Genomic DNA, 23,931 nt, shown 5'->3' with positions numbered 1-23,931 from the left:
TCTCCTATCCTTACCCAGTCTTGAGGTTGTCAATGGCTTCCTCTACACCCTTCTGGTTGTTGCGAATCATATACTGGTGCATGTTGGGATAGTTGGAGCGGATGTTCTCCTCGGTGCTGCCATTTGGCACCGTGCCGAAACGCAGTGGTGGGTACTGCTCTGTCGGCTGCTGAAACTGCACAAGAAGAAGAAGAAGAGGAGGTGGGCTGAGATTAAAGTGACAGGAGGGAGGACGGAAGTTAAAGAGTGGTAGCTGAAATGAGGGAGAGGAGCCGATCTGTGCTGCGGGATGAAGAGCTACAAAGATTCAAAGACTTCACTTTCAAAGAAGAGCCCCTGTGCTACACTTTTCTAAAGAGCTCCGAAGCAGAGAGAGACTGATAAAACAGATGAGGTTTTAAAGTGTCAAAGCAGCGGGACACAGTCTTGTGAGTTGTGGTGAAACTGCGCTGGAAAAATAAAAATAATAAAAAAGGGAAAGTACACAGTTTTCCACTTCTGTTAACTTAAGCTATTCTGATGTGCTCTCTTAAAGGCAGACATGAGAGAGTGCAATATTTGTGGCATAATCATATTTACAACCCCGATTCCAAAAAGATGTTGGTTTGCTGAAGGTATGAGGGGGAAGGAACTGTAGCTTCTTTTAGTCTGCGTCGATAACAGACGGGTGATGTACTCTCTGTGATGTGCAAAAACGAATTAAAATTTGGATTTGTGAGCCCAGTGAAGAGATTTCGGCTTCTCCCTGCTTCTTTATTGCACCCAAAATGACCTTTGACCCGGAGAATGTGTTAGCATCTCTCTCTATTCATTTATTTTTCATTTTACACAGCATTCCATGTTTTTGGAAATAGGGTTGTATTTATTTTGAAAGATGACCCTGAGTCTGGGGGACTTTGGTGTTGTAAGTTTTAAATCACGTAAAATACCCATGAATCTCTCAATATCAAATATGTGGAATTTCTTGCTAACCATTCAGGCCATCATATGACTATTCACCTGTTTGTAAATCACTCATCCATCCATATCATACCTTCTTATCTGACAGCCCTGACACCGTGTCGATGTACTCCTCCTGGATCATGAAGGCAGCCAGGTTGGCAGTGTAGGAGGCCAGGAAGATGACAGCGAAAAAGGCCCACACCAGCACCTGAAGGTAGAAGTGTGGTGGAGTAAGATCAATGAGGACTGAGCCTGACAGGTGTGAAAGTGTTTTAGGATTCCGGTGACACTATTTCCACTCCCTGGCATTTCATCGCTAAACTCACAGCTCTGAAACTCTGTCTTGCCTGGAGGGCCGGTTCATACTTTCCAGCGTGGCATTTCTGCCTCCTAAAGCTGCAACCCAGGAATCTGTTGTACAATTAAATGAACTTAAATTGTAAATAATATTAAACTAGTTGCATATTTTTTAAATATGGGAAGAAAGAAAATCCCCTTTTTCTCGCAGTGCACTCCTTACATCATCACGTCCATCACAGTGGATATAAAAATACCTTCTGCCCACCTTAAAATTCATTTAAGGTGATTGATGCAAATATGCTAGTTGAATCAAAGCACTTGGTTAAGTATTTAAGCACAATTTTGAAATACATAATTTAAGTAATTAATTATATTTAAAAGGCATGTTTCAAATAAAAAACTATATTGTGTAAAAGTTATTTAATATTGCATCTCCACAAAGGAGGGAAACTTGGTGAGATATGTTATGTTTAGTGCTTCGTATAATTCAAGCTTCAAGCGCTACATCCTTCATCATTCAAGCAGTTGAACTGCTATTTCATACACATAGCCTTTAGCTCAGAAAACAGATGGTGCAAATTTATTCCAGGCTTGGGCTGATTGTCTGTTAGCCTATAGCTATTTGATTGGTTATTTGCTACATAATCTTGTTTTTCTTGCACAGACACTCGTTGGCAGAAATTAATATTTTATTGTTAAAGACGTGATCAAATGTATTCAGCATAAACAAGTGGATTATCTTTTGCAGCACAAATATAAAAAAAAAATCTGCCTTTTGAAGAAGAAGAAAGATTAGAGAACGGCCTGGAGACTCAAGTACAAAACTGTGGCTGACTGATTTGTTTTAATAGTTTTTGGAGAAATGCAAACATAAGGTGAGAAATCGAAAATTGTTAAAAAAGGAAAAGAAAAAAACCCCCACTGGATTTAAATTTGAAATCACCTTGAAGCATCCCCTTCAAGGTTACATATTTGTGCCCCTCTGGAGTGCTTCCAGCACCACTGCAGTTTTTAGATCGCTCCTTGGAGGTCCTATTTTGGCATGTAATTGCAATGCCACCATCTTCTTCAGGAGTTCTTCTTCTTCTTGATGTTTACTTAAAGAGTAATTAACTTCTGTGCCAAACTGATGCAAATTTCCTCCTGATGACTGTGGGTATCACTAGTGGGTATCATATGACTGGATATCATATTCTGCGACAATCCAGCGACAACCAAACGACAGCCTTCAGAGGAAGAGTTTGCAGTGTTTGTCATGGCCTAAAGGTGGCGCATCGGGTCAGTTTGTGTGTGTGTGTATGTGTGTGTGTGTATGTTTTCATGAAGTGGTGCAGAGGTATACAAAAAGCCCTTAACGAGCATGGACGCCACATTAAATCAGATAAAGATTATGACTTTTATGAGAGAACTGCAACAAGTGAGGTTAATATTTCATTTTGTTTTTTATTTAAACACTAGATTTTCACCAGATAATGGCTGTTTTCACATTGTAGTATTGCTGTCTGAGTAAGGAATCAAAATATATTAACTACCCCAAATTACTTTAGCAAATTGATACGATTCTTCAAAAGATTTTTTAGGCAATTCGGTATGGAGACATTTAGCCGTTCAGAAGAGCTGCTTTTATTGCTATAAGATGGTTGAATGCTGACATTCAGCCAGGAAGCAGAGATGTGGATTAGCCTGAGCAATAAATTTGCACTTGCAATTGGTGGTGAATAGGACTATTTGTTTCCACAGTACTCTGTTTGTGCCAAAAGTTCATTTGCATAATTTTCTTAGTGATTAAGATAGTAAATGCACACCCCTACTAACTGTGGCAAATCAGCATAATTAAAAAAATAACTCCTCAGTGGAGGCTTGAACGACAGACTGCCTGGGAAGTTATCGACCCTTGGACTGATGTAAAATCTGTTTAAATGTTTAATATCAATAATAAATGGTTGACAATTATCCTTCCAGCGCATAGTGGGGTACTTACTGATAACCCTGAATAGGCTTAGGCAGGTATGAAAAATGAAGTGGAAGTCATTTGGCAAATAAACCTCCATTAAAATTGGATTTATCTTGTAATCATTCTTTCTTTTTTCCTTTTAATTAGACGTGGTTGCCTCGTAGAATATTTTGGCTGGCAAGTGTTGCAAAAACATATCAGATACAGAGTGCTGGTGCTGCTAAAGGGGAACCTTAAATACACAGTTTTCTCTTCAGTGCATTTTTTAATCTTAAATTGAACATGGGAAATGGTTCGATGGGCAAGAAAACCATTAATAACTCTTACCTGCAGGCTGACATACAACTAACTTTAAACCCAGGTTAAAAAAAAAGCACACATACGATGTTGAATAATCATCTTCTCTGCTCTAACCCCCTTTTGTGAAGCCTATCAAGCAGCTAATGAGCTCTTAAGATGATTGGGGTTTTGTTGAAAAGCACTTGGGCAAGCAGTCGAAAAAAATGCACCTCGAGTTTTCCCCACCTGTGGCTTTACTCTGCATTAGAGATTGCAAGCCCAAAGTAACAGCAGGTACTGAAAGGACCACCACGGTGAAACAAGTGACTAAACAGTCTGTTAAATAATTGAGTCTTGTAGATACATAGATTACACTGAAACATGACATTTTAATGACTACAGTTTAATGTCACACAGGTATTTGCTTGATGGTGAGAATGTAGTCATTTGAATTCCAACGAGACAAAAGTTGAAATACTTTTGACTCACAAATCATTAATTTAGGCTTGTTAGTAGATAGAAGTTTTATAATTTTGCTTCTGTAGACCACCACAAATTAACATCATTTTAAGTCAAAATTATTGTTTTTAATACTTAATGAAAATCAAGTATGAAAATCCTTTTTATTCAATGACGCACTTAAGTTTAGAACCCGTGGCGATCTCCAAACATCTTGTTACCTCCTGAGGGTGGCTGCAGTAAAGACCTTCCCTGCACTCACCTTCAGTTGCTCTTTCTCTGTCGGCCTTTGGTTTTATTAAACTGAATAGGGTTAAGAGCTTTGGTTAAAATCCCATTTCTCATCTCCCATTCCATTGCCTTAAGAAACTCTTGGGTTCCTTTTCCCAGTATGCTTTGGTTCATTATCCATTTGCACTGTTTGCCAGCATTTGGCTGAATCTGAGCACAGAGTACAACCCTGTACACTTCAGAATTCATCCTGCTACTTTTATTAGCAAGTACAGCCAATAAAGACTAACAGCACAGTTACAGCCCAGCTGTCACAGAGGTACACCCTGGACAGATTGGCAGTCCATGTACAGAGACATAAACAACCATTGACACATTCACACCTATGACTAATTTAGAATTGCCGAGTAGCTCAAACTTTGTAATGTGGAGAATGCTGGAGCTCTCAGAGAAAACCCACCCAAGTATGAGGAGAACATGGAAACGCCACACAGTGATTTCAAATCCAGGACGTTCTCGCTGTGAGGCAACCACTGCAAAACTGTGCTACTCCACTTGGTTGTAAGTCCTCTGTATTAAATGAAGTCACCTGCTCATTGTAGACCTTGATGATGATAAACCTTCCTCCTCGAGAATGTTCTTGACTTGGTTAGATGCTATGAAGCTATTTTTCTTAAACATGGAACAAATTTAATGGACATGCATTTTATTGCTCTTCTGTGGTCATTCCAGCTGTTTGCTCCTACTGAGCTGGTCAGTGGATTTTTTTTAAAGAATTGTCCCAAATGATTGATTTGGCAAGTGCTAAAGTTTTTGCTATTGAAACAATTTAAATGGTTAAAATTGCATCTTTGACCAATAAAAATTGGACCTGGAGTTGACTGTAATTGATGCTCTAGTTTGATGAGTTACTGTAATTGATGCTCTAGTTTGATGAGTTATTCACACAATTAATAAATTAAAAAAATAAAAATAAAAAACACAGCCATTCAGTTGACCAAATTTACCATGATCTTGCTGGTGGTTCCTCTGGGATTCTCCACAGGCACAGAGTTATTGAAGACCAGAGCCCAGAGCAGCCAGACAGATTTCCCTATGGTGAACTTAGATCCCCCTGACTCTGAGAAACAGACAGATAGACAGTTTGTTTATGAAGGAAAGTAATACCTGTTTAAGACATTACTGGAAATTGTGTTGGGTGATGAATTAAGGCCAGAGTTGGGGAAAAAAATGGGGTACAGCTATTTTCAAAGAAATATTAAGAGATAACTTAAATATCCAAATTTATGCTCTTAGGAAGAAACACATCACTCTTTTAGTAGCAACAAAGAAACTAAGATTTGTGACACGTTGCTCACATCCATACGGAGAAGGCCACTGAACTGTTATCCATGATGGATAATTCTGAGCACCCTTTGCACCATTTACTGGCAGAGGCAGTGGTGCACCATCTCTAACAGGCTGATTCAGCACCGCTGCCACAGAGGAAATATTCTATAGCATGTACTGTCATCCTCTATAACTACTACTAGCAGTAGTAATAATAGTAGAAATATTTCCCATATTCTCACTCATTCATAAAGATTTCCTTTTAGTCCTTTTAGTCACATAAGATCATTACTGAGGTCCAGGTTCCAGGTCGGGGTTCATGGTTCTGGGTAAAATTTAGTCTTTTGTGGTTTCATAGAAAGAAAAGCCAACAGGTAACAAGTAGTGGAGGTTCTGTGGGGCTGGACTGATCCAACAGGAATTTTCATGACAATGAGATGCAGAAGAAACAGTTTTATAAAATGTATATGAAAAGTATCTCAAAAGTTACAGAACACTATTGAAAGTATTCTGTACTCTGAAAAAATAATTCCAAGACGCTTCAAGGACAGAAACTAGTTGGTTTTATAATAGTTTGGTTAACCTCCATTAAAGAGCAGCGCATAACTGTGTGGCCTTGGTGACATTGTGAATGAAATATTTGCAAGTCTGCCTAAAATAAAGTAATGCTAGCAAACAGAAGCACATTGTTATCTGAATAGTCACAGTCCACTGTTGCTTTAAGACTTTTAATTGGAAATACAGGGACAGAGCCAAGACTTTGAAATTAAAGTAGAAATTAGACATGTGAACGCTGTTGCTGTGACAATACAGAACGTCAACATTAACACGCTGAGTTGCAGTGATTGTATGGACCAGCTGCCCTGCAGTGATCTAAGAAATGTCTCATGTTGTAAGTTCAAACAGACGTAACTGAGAAGAGGACTTATTTAAAGTTATTAAACCTGGCAGCAGACACCCTCGTGTTGAATGTAAGGTCATTACGCTGTGAATCACTATGCTGTGAAGTCTCAGAAGGATGAGAAATAAAAGAACAAAAAGACCCTGACTATAGCTCATTGTTCAACATTAAAGGTGAAGTTGCACGTTTATGGAAACACAGTCAGCATGCAGATATGGTACAGATGTGTGGAGAGGATTACTTTGAAGTATCGGAAGTACCTTTTCTTCAAGTAATGAGTGCACAAATTAAGCACACGAGGCACTTTATAGTGTCTTTACACTTTACAGTGTATTATATTTGAGTGAAGTGGAAGTTAATTTGACGTATTTAAGTCATAGAATGGATAATATGTTACTGTTTTGTCAAAGCCACTGAAGTGTGAGCACAAGTTGGGAACTCATCACATATAGATCCTCCTTAAACTCAAACAGTACTTTTAAATGTTTAATGTGTAGGGACCATAATAGTTTCCTAAATCTGGTGATTAACTCTAAGTAGCAAGGGAAAGCAAAAAGCATGTTAAAAGATCCCAAAGTGGACCATCTTCTAGCTACCAAACTTGTGAAGTAGGTCAACACCAACCCTTCCATGAGCTTTATGCTCTTGGAAAAAAAAGGACTGCTATATAGTACGTCTTATACTATCAAACATTGCAATGGTCAGTGTCTCAAGGCTTTGTATTTCTGGGAAGCTGGCAGCTTCTGACACAACACTAGTATTTGACACCCTGGAAATGTTGGAAAAAAGAGGACGACAGAGATGCACAAGTCTCTGCAACTGCCAAAGACTGGTAAGTAGACCTTTAAACTTTAGCTTATTAGACTTTTGTCAGGATTTAAACTATTGAAACGATTATATAATAAGATAAGAATAAGATTTAAACATGCTTATAAAGAGAGATGAAAGTTGAAGTGGTTTGATACAGAAGAAAGAAAAATGACGAGCGTGCACAGACATCTACCTGACACATAAAATGAGTTCACTTCTACTTGTGTCAGTTTATTAAAACATAAAGAACAACTTTTCCAGGTTCTAATTAAAAATAAACGTGTCTGGGCAGAGACGCACACAGTAAATAGTTGCAATAATGGTGAAGTGACAAGTACTGTAAAAATGTCAACATCAACCACCACCACGCAGTCAGTGTTTGTGTCATTATTATTAAATAAGCCACATTGTGGGTGTGAAGTGATTGTTTTGAATCATGTGCAGTCAAAAAAAAGCGGAACGCTTAATTATAATAATTTGGACAAACACCCTCCTCAAATCAGCCCCCCCTCGCTTACATAACTGACAAAGTGACAAGTTGGTAATAATGTTGTGAAATGAGCAGTGGTGGTGGGTTGATTGGCGTGCAGACACTGGAGCGACTCCGTCACTTACTCTTAGCACTCTGCAGGCTGCGGTTGTATCCCACGGGGCTGAAGAACTCAAAGATGAAGACGGTGACAGCCACGACCGACAGGCACATCACAAACATCATCACCCACACCGCTGGGCTGTAGGGCTCTGCAATACACCAACACACACACACAAGAATGAATAGGAAAACTTTAGGAAGTTTTCCTGACATTTACTAATTACCACTTCATAAAATGGAAATCTGTGTGGACAGTGAACAAAGATTGACGCCTAACAACTATAAGTTTGAGAAGACCCTTGTCATCCCATGCACCAACTGTTTCTGGTGCAGTGGATGTTATAAAAAAAGTCTGCTCCTCCAATATGCAGAGGGTTAGGATAAGCACATATGCTTACTTAGACCTCAGAGGGTTAAATCGCTTGTTCTAAACTAGCAAACAAAAACTTTTCACTGCACGTTTCTAAATGTCACTGTGAACCTGACCGAAACAAGAGGCATTGTAAGGCAGCGACACAGAGAAGTTGTTTGATAGTTTGCTGGGATGAGCTACAGACAATCATAGCGTCAGCACTCTGTAGTACAAGTACAACCTGCAAGTCCATCCATCCATTTGATTCCACTTATCCTTTTTAAGGTTGCACTGGAGCCTATCCCAGCTGTCTTAGGGCGAGAGGCAGGGTACACCCTGGACAGGTTGCAATTTAGCATTTTCATTTAACCTATCCCCACTAAGTGTGTCTTTGGACTGTGGGAGGAAGCCGGGAGAACCCACACAAACGCGGGGAGAACATGCAAACTCCACACAGAAGGACCCTGGCCTGATAGTGGAATTGAACTCAGGACCTTCTTGCTGTGAGGTAACAGTGCTAGCCACCGTGCTGCCCCAACCTGCAAGTGAAATCACTTTTTTTATTTCAACCTGCTGTGAAATTGAAAAAAAAAACTTTTAAACTATATTTTGGTGCAAAGTCACTGAACTTTTTACAGGGTTTTATCCACTCTGACGGTTGATTCTATACAGTACACACAGTTTTCACATCCCAGTAGCCATTGAAATTGTAGTTATGGCTCGCTCCATATTAATTTAGACAGGAGCTTGATCCTTTTACCCTGAAATACTCAGACACTGCAGAGTGTCAAGCTCTAAGCGTGACCTTACCACTGGTACAACTGAGCTTTTATTGCCTTTGTAAAAAGACTGCATTTGAACATTTTGAAAATCACAGAGAAAAATAGAAACCAAGATATGTAGGACCAAGATAGTAAAACAAAGCTAGATACTGTAGGTCATTCTGTTGTTGGTTCTATTCTGTGTCAGCTCAGATTCATAGTAAATTCAACCAAAACAAAAATTGTAATGAGAGAAAAGACATATCTCAAAGCAGGAGGGATCACAGAAGTGATGAAATATTGAATGGGATGTAAATATTTTAATCAAAAATAATATAAAACATCTAAGCCCGAGTCAGGGATTTGATTTTAATGTTTTTATTATGTCCATGAATATGGAGCGAACAGCCATATATTATACATTTCAGGAAAAGAAATGTGTGCTGAATAATTTTACACATTGACACTTTCTGTTTCTGCCACTGTGTAGCTGCATGACACAGCAAATGAGCAGTCTTGTATTAAATTGTTAGACGTCTGGATGTAGACAGGAGGAAATTGTCTCTCCTCATATCAAGTAATGGGTGCTAGTCTAACTGCCGGCAGAGGAAACAAGCAGATTCTTCTGAGATTTGCCAAATTAGTGAGGGATTTGCTGCCTAGACCGACATTGGCAGATGTAACACTAATCAAACAGCACCGGAGAGATGGGCTGAGCTACTGGGTCGCCTCATCAACACTTTAGTCTCTCCTTGTGTTACTTCCAGGATGAGATGCTAAATCAAACGTGACTGTGTGCTGACATACCAAAGAGTAACAAGCACTGTTTATATACGAGGCTTTTAGCTGTGGCTCCCGTGCAGAGAGACACACAGTGAGGGAGCAGGTGGAAAGGCTCAGGATTTATCCATTAAACTTACTGCCAGACAGGGTTAATATGCTTTTAAGGCTGCATGGGCTGCCAACCCGTGTGCCACAAGGACTGCGACGATGCATTATAATTTCAGCTAGGTTTTCATTGTTAAATTGAATAATAATTTCATTTCATTCTGTTTATGATAATCGTTTTCTTTTTATTAAATTTTGGTAGAAACATTTTCAAATAAATGATGCATGGAGGATACATTTTAACACAAAAAGCATCAAACTAGATATGCATCATAATCACAAGGAGGCTAAAGACCTGAATTTTAATCGAGCTTAATGCTCGTACAAGCAGGCACAAAATCAAGCTTAGCTGAAATCACAGCAAGAGAGCTGATGTCAGTGCCAGCCCCTATGCATCTACAAGCTACTTTGCAACCCAACTCCACACCAGCTTCTCCTTTTCATGCTATATGTGACCTAATCAGTTTCAGATGGTGTGCTTTAGGTGGGGTGGCTGTGGGTCATCTACTAACAGGAAGGTTGGTGGTTTGATCCCTGGCCGTTCCAATATACATGCCAAATATCCTTGGGCAAGACACTGACGGAAAGCACTTCGGCACAGAAAGAAATGCTCGCATGAATAGGTGAATAATGCATGTTGTCTACAGCACGTTGAGTGCTCAGGTAGAGTAGAAATGCACAAGAACCAGTCCATTTAATATTTGCAAACTAATCTTTGTTTGACTATCCTGAATGAAATACAGATCTGCCCACAAATAAGATCATTTTGGAGAGCCAGGATTTCATCTTTCTTCCCAAGTGTGTAACAACAGCATGTGTGCACAAGGTTCCTCTGTTTAAACACAATCGTTTGAAACAATCTGTCCACCTGACAGTTACATTTATTAAAGAACAAGTCCTTCAGTAGCAGCAGGGAGGCTCCAAGATAACTGCGGTTTTTACCAATTGCATGTGTGCTGTTAAACATGTAAAGCGAGAGGTGTTGGTGCCTGTAATTTATGTATGAAGATGTGCATGTTTGCATCAGTTTAAGGTTGACAGTGCAAACAGCTTCTTTGCTCAGATGTTGTTTTTTTATGTGCACCCATTTAATATGTTTTTTTTGTGATGTTTAGTAATATCTGGTTTCATGCAGCGGTTCCTTTCATGCAAAACAGTTTTCTCCTTTAGGGAGACAATAAAGTAACCTCAACCTTAAAATGTCATTTAGAGAGAAAGAACATTTAAAAAAGATAGATGAACAACAGTCCTGGGGAAAAGGATGACTACAGAACAATAGTTTGTTTTTTTATTATAAAACATTATTCATTGCAACCCACATTAAAGTTTTATAATGAAAATAAATGCTGAGTTTATTTTAGTATATGTGAAACCCTCTTAAGTTTGCCATGCAACATTATGGATGATTAATAATGTAATAAACTGTGTGTCACAAAAACAACATCAAAGTTGCATAAGAGTCAATGAATTATAAATTTATAATGATTTTAAATTAAATCAAGAGTTGGACTGGATGGATACGTTTGCTGGATTTGTGCTGAATCTAGCTGATGCCCACTGTCACTTTAAATGTTTTCTTCAAATTTCTTTTGAATTTTCATATTAATTTATTTCTTTTCAGGTTCTAAATCTAGTTTTGAATGACGCGTTCTGATTTTTGAAAGGCACTCACTGACGTTTTTAACAAAAGCCAATAAATAAATACTGGTTGCCTGCTTGTTTTGTGAATGACTTTTCCTATACAAAGAAAATGGTTTAATGATTGTTTTGTTTTCTGTGTTTAGTGTTATAGTGGAGGAGAGCGTACATAATAACAGTCATTAACAGAATGTTGAAAATTATGCTACTGAGTAGAATAATCTTTGTAATATCTAATTTTAGGAACACCTCACAGGCACGACAGACTACAGTGCAATGAAACAAAACCACCACAAGCAGAGTTAATGTACACGTGCCTGGCATAGCACCAATGAAGAATCAATACGGTCCTTGTTGAAGTGCCCACACAAAAAAGGTTTTATTGCAACGTCATTGGATAGAATTATGCTGCCATGGTCGTAAATAAATTGATAGCAAAACGTAAAGCAGCTAATTTGTGTGGCAATAGCAGCACAACTGCAGCAGTGTTGCACTGCTCGAGTGGGTTTAAAGAATTACAAGCAACATTTCTGTGACTTGTACTTAATTTCAATTAAGCATCATACAAATGATTATTTTGCAGCCAGTCATTTTTGTGTATCTGTGAGACATTTCAAATGATTTTTTTCTTTAACCATTTCAAAGCATTTCGTGTATGAGTTTTGTAAGCAGTGCTGAGCTTCTCTTTAGTATATTCTGAGGGAAGTGACTTAAAGGTGATTCGATATGTTTGATTACATTTTTTGGTGTAAAGGCATTTTCAAACTCAGCAGCAGTGAATGTTGAACAAGCAAAGTTTGGGGAATTGTGAGTTCAGATTAGACACAGCAGTGGATTTATTGACCTGCAGGTGTCGGGAGTATTTGTGTGTTTGTGTAGTTGAATCAAAATTGAACTTGATCAGGTTTATTTCACTTTTACTTATTGATGACATGAGTATGCTGGGTTTTGTAGTTCTATTAGCTTTGAGTTAGGCTCCATTGAGCTGTATTGTTTCATTCTGTCATGCATCCTCTCAGTGATGTTTGGTTTCCAGCAGCTACATCACCATTTTGCAGAGGAGTGCATTTAAACAGGGAAAGTCAATTCAAGACACATGCTCTTTTTCAAAGATGGCCTCTTTAATATTCACACCTGGAAGCCACCAGGTATAACCACAGTCTGGTACTGGTGCCAGCAAGCAGAGCCACTGGAGTACAAGAACCTAGGGTTGGGTTAATAAGGTGTATGTGGCCTTGCTCAAGGGCATTTTAGCAGCGGTTGTTAAGTAAAGTGACAATATTATTAATTCAATTTGGTTGCCAGCATGTTCCCAGCAGTAATAGACGGATTCAAACTGGTGACCCTAGTTCTCTAGAGAACCAGAGTTGGAATAACCCAGAAAAGTCACCTTATGTCATAAGTCTGTTTTAGTGAGAATGGTAACAACATTACAAAACTGAGTGCTGATGCAGTTAGAAGCTGAACAGCATAGGACATGGACACAGTTATGACATATTCAACACAGTATGTCATTATAGTATGAAGTGCATAAATAAAGTTCATCTACTTAATTTATTTTGAGATTTCACCTCATGCACCAATGCTCACGATAAGGAATACAGCTTATTGTTTCAACACTGATACTGGGTCAGCATGCACAGGTAGCCATGGTGTTGGTATGGTATCACAATTAGAAACAGCTGAATTGCTGTAACGCAAGTTTAAGTAGTTGTTATTTGATTTGCTTCTATAGCATGTGCGCAAAGTTCTACAACGATTTGGTATAATTACCGGCTTAATCCAGAGTGCCATAAACAATTACGATCACCTTCCCTGCCTCATCCCACCAGAGTACTTCAGTAAATGGTATGCTAATCTGCATTACGTATACAGCAGGCCAAGGACAACGATAAGTACAATTAGGTTTGCCTGCCACTACACATCTGAAGCTAAACTGTGCAGAGGCACACATATAGAAGTACAGTTACCTCATATATTTTAATGTCTCTGGGAATATTAATACCAATACAATGACTGAATCCTCTATAGGAGGTAATATTAACAACTGTAACACTGCTGCTTTATCATGTTTTTTTTTTATATCGAATGATAACAAACCTTTGGGAAAAAGTGAAATATTGGAATATGAAATATTATAATAATTCATTTAAACAGTTACTTGCATTTCAAAAAAAAAATACAGCTAAATTTCACCTGTTGGCTGATAAGCTGCCCGTCTGAAGTCCAGTAATGTTGAGAATGTAATGCTAAATCAGTGAAGTACTCTTTGAACATTAGAGTTCATCACTCACTTATATTGACTTTAACTTGTAGAAGGACAAACACACACAAAATTTTTTTTTGAGAAGCTGAATTCATTAAGCTCACAGAAACTCTTAAGAAGCTCCTCACAAATTATGACTTGGGAGTTTTGTTTTACTGTTAGTGTATAAAAGCTTTTACCTCTGAAATGCCAATATGAGTGGCAGGCCTTCTACACAGCACACACGCATGCACACACACACAAACGCACGTATGCACACACACACAGACACACACACACACACACACACACACACACCTTCTCTGCCTTTATTTCTCTTCAGTCGCTCAATTTTCACATCCCTCTTTACTGGGTCCCTTGACAGTTTAAGTGTTTGTTATTATCCAGGCTTTGAGTGTGTGTCCTGTCTCACTCTCAGCTTTGTAGTCTGGAGTTTCTGTGTCTGTAATAAGACCTTTGTGTCTATTTCACATTCACAAAGGTCACTGAGGCTTTAGAGAATTAAATACGTCACAATTATTACTCTGAGTTTAGATTGTAGAGGTTTGAAAATATTATGTAAAGGAAGAAAAAACAGAGAAATAATAAATAACATTTTCATTCAATAGCACAACAAAGAAACCAAATCTTTAGAAAACTGTGAGGGTCATGGCAGAGTATAATTTGCCCACAGGTTTAATTATGATCTAGAGTTAAAGCCACCGAGGACCCCGCTTTGAAAGAAGCACTAATGCACGCTGCAGGCAAGTAAACGCACCAGGACAATAAAAACTGCAAAGTCAGCCATTTCTCTGCCAAAAGCAAGAGTCGAGGCGGCGGTACAGCATGCGTTTGGCATGGTTTTATTCATCTCTCCAACAGCAGGGTTACACAAAAACTAACAAGCTGAATTTCATTAAACTTGGTAGAAAGGTGAAGAACAGTAAAAGGTAAGAAATGCATTCATTCACGGTCTGGATCAAGATCATTTTGCTCTGGTCAGGGGAAGCATGTAGCTCTTTCTGAGTATCCTTGTACAGTCCTTTTTATTTTATCTTTCTCATTGTGCTGAGAGAAGCTTGCTCATTAAATTAATGTTTAGGTATTTCAAATCTGTTAATTAGTCATTAGTTACAGTAACAGATGCAATCAAATGTGAATAACAACAAATCATAATAAATTTGTTACTTCCTTATTATTAATGGATCATTCCCTAACCTGGGAATGGTCTGGGAATATGCCGAGGGCACCCTTGGTTCAAGCTCAAGCATGTGCAGTTCAAAGTGCAGGAGGTATCTGCATGCATTTTCATGTCATGTTTTGCTATCATGAAAGAAAAGTACAGAGAAAGACCAGAACAGAGACATCAAACAAGGTTTTAGTGAGAAAACGCTGCTTCAGAGGATGTCAGGTTTGAAAAAAGGGGACCCCGGCAGGACAGTCTTAAATATTTAAAGCCATAGAAAATGTTTCCATGTTTTTCAAACTGAACATGTACAAGAACCTGACAGAAGAGCATGAGACTGAAAACAGAAGGAAGGAGCTCAGCCCAACTTTGAGGACATCAAACCAATGAGTCCACTGCAGAATGCATCTATTTTATTTAAGATAAATTAGCCTCTATAAGTACTGTACTGCTTTATTCTTGTTGGTTTAATTTACTGTATTGCCGTCTAAGGAGCTTAGAAAGAAAAACGTCTGGACTTCTTTAAGTTGCTTGAAGAGGTTTCACCTCTCATCCGAGAAGCTTCTTCAGTTCTCGGGTCAAATGGTGGAGAGTCCCAGATTTAAGCCCCATGGGAGTGTCCCCCCCAAGAGGGATAACGGAGCCACTAATGACCTAACGACATGAGCCAAGGTGTGAAAAGGGATGTAGGTCACAATCAGTCAAGGTTTCGGGTGAGCTCATTGTGAAACCTAGCCCCACCCTATCATGTGATTTCCTGAGGTCAAAAGGCCCAGGATGTGAGTGAGCGTTAAGGCGTCTGGGAAGGGATCTCAAAACTGGATTATAGATGGCAGACAGTTGGTGTCGTAAGCCACCGCCTCTGTTCAAAGATGGTCGTTCACAGTGGACATAAATGGCTTCCTTCACTCCTCTTTCAAAACATCTGTCTTCTCTGTCCAAAATGTGAACATTGGCGTCCTCGAAAGCGTGACCTTTGTCCTTTAGATGGAGATGGACAGCCGAGTCTTCAAGCAACTTGAAGAAGTCCAGACGCTTTTTTTTTTCCAAGCTCTTTAGACCACGATGACCTGGATGTCTGAGAACCTTCACAGATTTACTGTATTATCATTTAAATTTAAAAAATATGAAAAATAACCCAAATATGGCATGTCTCTTTTAATTTTATACATTAACATTTTCTGAAATTCTTATCATGAAGATAATATCGTTATAATAAAAATCCTTGTCAATGACGTTTTCTTGTTGAAGGAAGAAAATAAAACTAATAAAAAGAGGTGAAGCTATTACAATACTATTGTGCATTTTTTAACTGCTTGTCCAATTCTAGGTTGTGGAGCCTATTTTATCTATCACAGGTGCACCAGGTCACCACATTAACCATCAACTGACATTTAAACCTATGTTCAATAGAACCACTAATTAACCTGACAGCAGCTCACTGGTGGATTCAAACCTTTCACCTTTTTGCCGTAAAGCATCAGTGCTAACCACTACACCACAGTGTCACCCACAGTGGTATCAGATTCCTAGGATTCATTACCCATTTATTCTGTTTTTCTTCACAAGGCCTAACGAGCAAGTCCATTTTAAACAAGTTGAGCATCATGCGGTTTGTCCACATATTGCAGCTGCCTTTCTCACAGTCGGCCTGTGTTGGCCTGCACGTTTCCCTCTTCACCTCTAGTTATTATTCTGTGGCTTTTCTGAGACTCCTCCATCAGAAAGGATTGCCCTGCCTCTCAGAGCACTTCTTCCTCACTTGATTATTTCCTTCACCATTGACCTTTCCTTACGTGTTTGTGCTCACTCTTACCTCTGTTTGACCTTAATTTTTTCTTTTATATTCCATGCATTGACATGTGCCCATACACACACACATGCACGCACACACAAACGGCCAAAGCAACAGTATGGACTTGCTGTCAGCCCTGTGGCCCAGCAGACTTTAGACAAAATGGCCTTGGGAGCCTTGCACCTCCGTCCAACCATGACATGTTTCAGATTGTCTCTTAAATCTCCTCTGACAGATGGATAGATGTACTACTGTAGCTGTGCAAGTATGAAATCAATCCCTTAAGGAGTCCTGCGAAGGAGTCAGGTCTATGATGGAGGAATATTAGTGAACTTTTAGAGCAGACTTGGTTGTTATTAATAAACAACCAAAAATGTAGAAAAAATCATTGCACTTTTATTACAGGCTGGACTTTAAGGGCTATAGAGAAACAGACAATATATGGCAATATGATTGGAAGATTATTTCCAACTATTTGTGACATAATTAGTCATACAGTGTATAGATGTTCTGCAGGTCTGATTTATAATTTCAAAGATGCATACAGTATGTGTGGCAGTAGAATATGCGCTTCATTCACACAGGCAGGTTTTAAGCACAGATGGAGGGTTTAAAAAGTAGTCGCCTGAGACGCTGCTCTGTGTTAACAAGTCATTTTTGCTACAGGGTATGATCTCATCTGGTCTGCACAACACACACACACACACACACACACACACACACACACACACACACACACACAAATGCGGAGCAGCATGTCAACCAGCCGCTGCTCAGATTAAAATATCTGAGAGCATCTGACACAGCTCTATCAGTCTCTCTATCAAAGCCACTCAGCCTCTCTCTCTCTCTCGTTTGTTTTGGGTTTATAGTGGTACATGACAAGACTTTCTCTCTCTGTGTAACACCATCTCTTTCTCTTAAGCACATTCTTCATCCATCACTCCCTTTCTTTGTTGTCAAGTCTCTCTGCTTCCAACTCTCTACTTCTCTCAAATTCCATCTTTTCATGGTTGGAAGTGCGTGGAATTAGTCTAAGAAGATTTGTAAATTAAAAGGTGTTATCTTAGGAGAGGCCAACTTTGATTGAGGCCTAAGCTGTATTTAAAAAAAATGACTGGAGAAAAAAAAAGTTAGCTTGGATTGCTGTCGAGGCTTCTTTGAATGTTGAGAATAGAAAGCTAACTGTGCATTTTGAGCTGTGCTTTGAGATGCAAAGCTGGGAGTTTGAACCTTTTCAATTGGAAGACAAAATTCACATCAGAAATGAAGGCCACTTACATAAGAAAAAATGTACAGTACTGCACAGCATTATGTAAGCTATCAAGGCTGTTTTAGTACATTAATTTAACCCTTCAAGAATCCTTAAGATTAAAGGAAACTTTAAAGCATTGTAAAGTCCATTAGTGAATAATAGTTTATGCATCTGGGGCCTTTTTTGATGACTCATGTAGTTTTGATTTAAAAAAGAAAATGTGACTTTACTCATAAAAAGCAAAAACCATATCAGATTTAATGATGGCCATGTTCCCGGAAGTGTGAAAGAGTCTCAGATGTCCAAGCTTATATTTTTGGACATCATGCATTGTGAATAGGACCCCAGGGTCAGAGCTGCACAGTAATGTCCAGTGGGAAACAAACTCTGACTTGTACTGCACCATTGTGTACCTCAACACTGTAAAAAAATTGTTCGGCTACACCAAGATTATCGGTGACTACCGTCACATTCCACTCGACTCCCTGCAACTTTGTCCTCTTCTCTGAAACTCAGGTTGCAGGGTCACTGCTGTGACACAGTATAAGTCTAACGCAGGTGGATGTGGACACAATGGGACTTCCAGGTAGCAGCAGTGCTAAAAGTCTTTTACATCTTAGGTCAAATTTGTTTCAGCTATGGTTTTTGTCTGGACTTGAGTTAAGATTTTTATTTGCACCTCATATAACCCCACAGTTTCATCAAATTAATTTTGATTCAGATTGATTTTGAGTTGTTATACCCTGTTACAGCTGTCCTCTCCATTATAGATAGGACTGTGCAGCATTTGCATGGTGTTCTTGGTGGTCAGCAAACAATAGTTTTATAATCACAAAATGTTCAACTGAACATCTTGACAAATGTTTCACTAATTCCCCAGGTAAGGAAATCCCACAAAGTTGATTCTGTTCACCTTGACATTGCGTTTTCAGCGAGAGACACAACAATGGACTGACTAACAATGGCTCTGACAGCCCATTGTTAGTCAGTGGTGCTAGTTTTGACCATTATGCAAATGACTGTTTATAAGGTTGGGGAAACCCGCAGTGAGCTGAGATGATGTCAGAATCAACTTTCTGGGTGTTCAGCTGAACATTAAAGGATGCTTCCTTCATTTTTGTAGCCACTTACCTATAAACTTTCTTTTCTGTTAAAATTTATATTAATATGTAAAACAGCTGTACAGCTTCCACAATCTTTATGGTGTATGCTTTGGAAAAAGCATGTAATGAAAATATCCAAGACAAGGGCTGCCTTGCATTACGACCCCTTGAACAGTCGTTTAATTCAGTCTCCTTGAACCACCTGCTTTGAACGTTAACCGCTCACACCGCTATTATTCACTGCAGTCCTATATGTGCCTCCTATGTAGTCAGCCTCCTTCACCTATTAGTAAGATAGAAAATGTGTTATCATCCATTCTGAACATTGATAAACAAAAAGCAACCCAGACTATAGACGACTCCATGCAGACGTGTGAAATGTAGAAAGCTGAGATTTGAGAGTATATTTTAACACAAACTGTGTTCTTTTCTTTAACCTGATCAAAGTGGTTTTGGTGCCTAAATCCAGCCAAACAGGTAGTCAAACCAAAAAGCAAGAAAACTCAGTACAGACTTTAAATTCAACACGAGACAGGAGGGTCAGGCCTCCAAGTTAAAAATCTTCTGCTTTTACATGAGTGCCAGCGTGATGTATACTAAGACCTTAGGGCCTCTTGTAAACACTTGGGCAATGAGGTGGATTTAGAAGGATGTTCCACACTAGCGGTAAATTGATATTTGGTCAATACTTTAAGAGCTGTTTGTTCTTCTAATCTATCTCTAACTACTGCCACACAGCTCTCACTACATAACTACATACAGCTCTACCTGACTCAGTCAGGATGTCTTTTAGTAAAAGTATTTCAACATGTAAATTTCAATTATTTTGATGAGCTCATTTTTACCTGTGCAAGGGAATAAAGTCCGACTGATGACAAAAATAAAACAGCGAAAATCCCCTTTGGTTTGTTTCTACACAGCTAAGTAGGGCACAGAGAGAGTGCATAACATGTGAGTGCTTCTAAGTATATATTCTTTATGCTTTCTACTGGACCTATTATAAGCCCAGTATTTCATTTTGTGCAGTGCACAAATTTAAAATAAAAATTTAGTTTAGCGATATTTTCTTCACAGTCTACCCGTCTTTCATCCAAAGCTGACCTGAATTGCTTTTTAAAGGGATTCTTACCTTCTCCTTATGTAGCACCATTTAGAGTAGAATTTCATTTTGCATTAGAGAGCTTGAAAAGGGTTTGTGATGCTTCATGCACATCTATAAATCCCATTTTAATGTTGTGTATACAGAATTTAGTGGAATACAAATAGACTACTGAGTTTATGATCCCTGCTTTAAAGCTGAACATGGAGAATAAACATTCCTACGTAGACTTATAATCCAGGGTGTTCATATTCAGCAATCTCATAAACTACGAATGCAATGTCAATTATTGTTTTTGGATTGTAGGTGAGCCTCTGCTCACTGAAACAACAGCTCTTCACCAGTGGCAGGGTTCTATCAGATGTTTAGACATAGCTTATAGAAGCCAATAAGGTATTGATTTAAGCATTTTTGCCCATTTTTCCTGATGGTTTTTATTCAGTATTAAAATACTTAATGGGAAAAAAAGACTGAAAAAAGATTAATTAAAAAATGAGAAATTTCAGCATAAATTCACTAACAAACCTTCACCAGGATTTCAGATTTCTCAGATAGCATTAAGAAGGGAAAATATACAACCTGACCCCAGTAAGTAAGACACAACATTAAAACAGAATGAAAAGAAGGAGCTGAGGTGGAGATGGGTTGCAAAGTAGCTTGCATCTGCAGGTAGGCAGGAATGTTACAGGTACTAAGCTTGACTTTGCAGCCTTCCTTGACTAAACCCACCTCGACTTAGTTCTAGTCTACTAAAATATTTCTATTAAACCTTGAGAGCGGAGAAACGACAGACTTAAAGAATGCTAAAGTGCATGTTATTAAAAACATCTTACCAAGGAAAGCAGAAGGTGATACTGTGCCGTTACTGCGCGAAACCATGACACTGATGCCAGTCTCCACAAATGGAACCGAAAACTCAACAACCTCTGACCTCTCTTCATTAATGGTGAGTGAGCCGATGGCCATGTCTGCCCTGTTGGACACCACCTGTAAAACAGGAGATCTGAAGTCAAACACAAAGAAGTAGAAAATATTATATACAAGGTAAAAAGAAATTTTACCTTGTATATAATTTTTTTATTTTTTGTGGTATACAGTAATAGATGGCAAGGAAACAACAGTTTCTCATAGTCATTGTGCAGGAGAAATGCCATAACTTGGTTCTGTGTAGACCAATCATCTCAGATCAGCATGTTGTGCCTATTTATATGAGCAACACTATAACAAACTCTAAGTGATTTTAATGACTTCCACAGCTACTACACACCAAGAAAACCCGATTTAAGCTGATGTGCTGTGGCAAATCTGAAGGAAGTCCATACCCTGGAGGAAAGAAACTCTGTGTTGGCACACAAACAACACCTGTCACTGTCCAGTCACTACCAACTTGTGACTGTAGGTGAGGATAGAAACAAAGATCAATTTGTAAATCAACAGTTTGTGCTTTCCGCCCAGCTTTCTATTCACCACAAGAGACCAGAATAGCATCGTCACCAACTTGTTGTTCTCCTAATTCACTCTCCCCTCACTTGTGAATAAGATTACAGGATACTTCAACTCTTCTAGTTGGGGCAGCGACTCATCTCTAACCCGCAGTGGATACTCCATCGTTTTACTTTTAAGAACAATGGCCTCAGACTTGGAAGTGCTAATTCTTATCCCAGCTGCTTTGCACTCAGTGGCAAAACAAGCTGCAGGTCACTGGCTGATGAAGCCAAGAGAACCACATCATCTGCAAAAAGCAGAGCTCCTGAGACCACCAAGTCCGACACCCTCCATCCCCTGACTACATCTAGAAATGTTGTCCATAAAAATTATGAACAGAATGAACAGAGTTGTTTTCAAAAAAGCACTAATCAAAATATATCTCTTTGGTCTGCAATGGATGGCAGTTGGTAGGGTTGAGTTACAACGTTATGCTCTATAACTATCAAGAACTAAAACACCTTGAACAAACAGCATAGGGATCCTTTTGCCATGACTTGCAACATGAAGCTGTGCTGTGGTCCTCCTCACAGCTCCTCAGGCAGCTGTAAACGAGGCTCAGGCAGACAGAAGGTGAAGAAGTCAGGGGATTCACAGCCCTGTTGGTGTTTCACCTGGCAGGAAGCAGAGGTTACTTGACTGCAGCAGAGGGACTGTGGAGGTTAGAGGAGCTGGCTGCTGACCAGAAGTTCATTAGTCAGTTCTGGCCTGGCACCAAAAGTCTGTGAAAGACAAAAGGCTCTGCAGTCTCTCAGCAGACACAATGGAGATGCTTTTCATTAGGCTCATAAAGTAGCCTCCCCTAAAATGTTCTTCCTCCTTATTTGTTAAAATCTTAAGCACTGATTGATACATTGTTTCACACAGTTATCAACTGTGAATTGGAGAATAACAGTGGGGTGTTACAATTCTGTATATGGGACTCTTTTGGCAGGTAATTTCAGGAATTATATATACAGTCAGTGTCATGACTCTTTGGAAAACAACACAACTTTTTTTTGCAAATGAAACAACCAAAGTTTTAATTTACAGTGTTTATCAAAAGCATTGCATGAATTGTTTAGGAATCGCAGCCTATTTTAGTCAGTCTTCCATTATCAAAGGCTGAAAAGTGACTGGACAAGTGATTGGACAATTGACTGTTCCATCATTTTTCCATGATGAATTCTCTACTACTACTATATCACTAATCACCAACTAGGCATTGCAGAGCATTTAACTGGCTGCTTCTGAAACTCCCACTTTGGTTAGTACAGAAGCATTCATCTAATTAGGATTTTAATTTGTTTTAACCTCCTGCAACTGGACAACTTCAGTCACAGTTTAGCAGCTCATTTCCTGGCTGGTGCTGCAAGAGAGGTCAGTGGAACGGTCGAGTTTTAGGGACCAAAACGAAAAACAATTTTATCTTTTTATGCCTACATTAATAATGTTGATATTTACATACAATAAACTCCAATCCACTGATTGTGTTTTTTATCTAGTAACTTTAACTTTATTGCATTATAATAATCAGTGTTGTTTCAGGAGACTGTGTTGGTAATAGATGGTTATCTCCCATGTGAAATGGCATCTTACAGTTACCTTCAGTTTTGTTACTGATGTTGTTCAGATATGTCTGTAATGCAATCACTAATGATTAAATATGGTAAATTACACCTATAAAGATGGGAACAGATGATAACTGCTACAGATGCAGCAAATCAGCAGCTGCAATAATGAAAGTTTCTGTAATACAGTTAAATCTTAATGATGCAGAGTGTTATATGTTTATTTTTATTTTTTACTTCTGTTCCTTTTTCACTTCCACAGCCACCCTGTTAAAGATTTATGTGTAGATTATCAGTAAAATACTGGCAGCAATGCTGCTGGTGGGTTAGCTTTACAGTTCTCCAACTGTTCGCCCCCCTCATCTGCTCATGAACAATACATTTATATCATATGGCTTTCTTTTCTCATAATTCCACATACTTAAACACTTTGTATTTTATAACTTAAGTTGGCTACAACCCAGCAAGCTCAGATGGCCACATTACAGCAACTGCCAGCTATTACTCATCAGTTGTCATGTACTGTTATCTCTTGCCAGAAATGTTTTTAAAAATGTTTTTTTATGTATTTTTTGAAATACATTATTGGACATTATTGGACATTATTGGACAGTCCTCAAAATAAAGTCCAAAGTCAGCTTTATACATGGTGGGTTCAGCAATTTGAAATACAGCCAATACTTTTAACATCGCTCCGAGAGTGTAACGGTATTCAAAATGTATTGCTGAGCGCAAATATACCCCAGGAAGCATACTGATGTAAGTGTTTGACTGTTT

General features: G+C 38.8%; 1 protein-coding gene across 1 annotated transcript in view; it reads right to left on the bottom strand.

Moving 5' to 3' along the window:
• Window positions 1-23,931, bottom strand: part of grin2da (glutamate receptor, ionotropic, N-methyl D-aspartate 2D, a) — a 145,276-nt gene that overhangs the window by 26,737 nt on the left and 94,608 nt on the right. The window contains exons 9-13 of the mRNA XM_063465664.1: window positions 20,953-21,106; window positions 7,821-7,946; window positions 5,173-5,285; window positions 1,034-1,150; window positions 15-175 (exon numbers count right to left, since the gene is read on the bottom strand). Of these exons, the coding sequence (XP_063321734.1) occupies window positions 15-175; window positions 1,034-1,150; window positions 5,173-5,285; window positions 7,821-7,946; window positions 20,953-21,106 (671 nt within the window). The remainder of the gene's footprint in view (window positions 1-14; window positions 176-1,033; window positions 1,151-5,172; window positions 5,286-7,820; window positions 7,947-20,952; window positions 21,107-23,931) is intronic.

The sequence above is a fragment of the Pelmatolapia mariae genome, linkage group LG22 (genome assembly GCF_036321145.2).
Source record: "Pelmatolapia mariae isolate MD_Pm_ZW linkage group LG22, Pm_UMD_F_2, whole genome shotgun sequence".
Classification (NCBI taxonomy): Eukaryota; Metazoa; Chordata; class Actinopteri; order Cichliformes; family Cichlidae; genus Pelmatolapia; species Pelmatolapia mariae.
The sequence above is the reverse complement of the archived record's forward strand: the minus strand, read 5'-3'. Positions and strand labels throughout refer to the sequence as shown.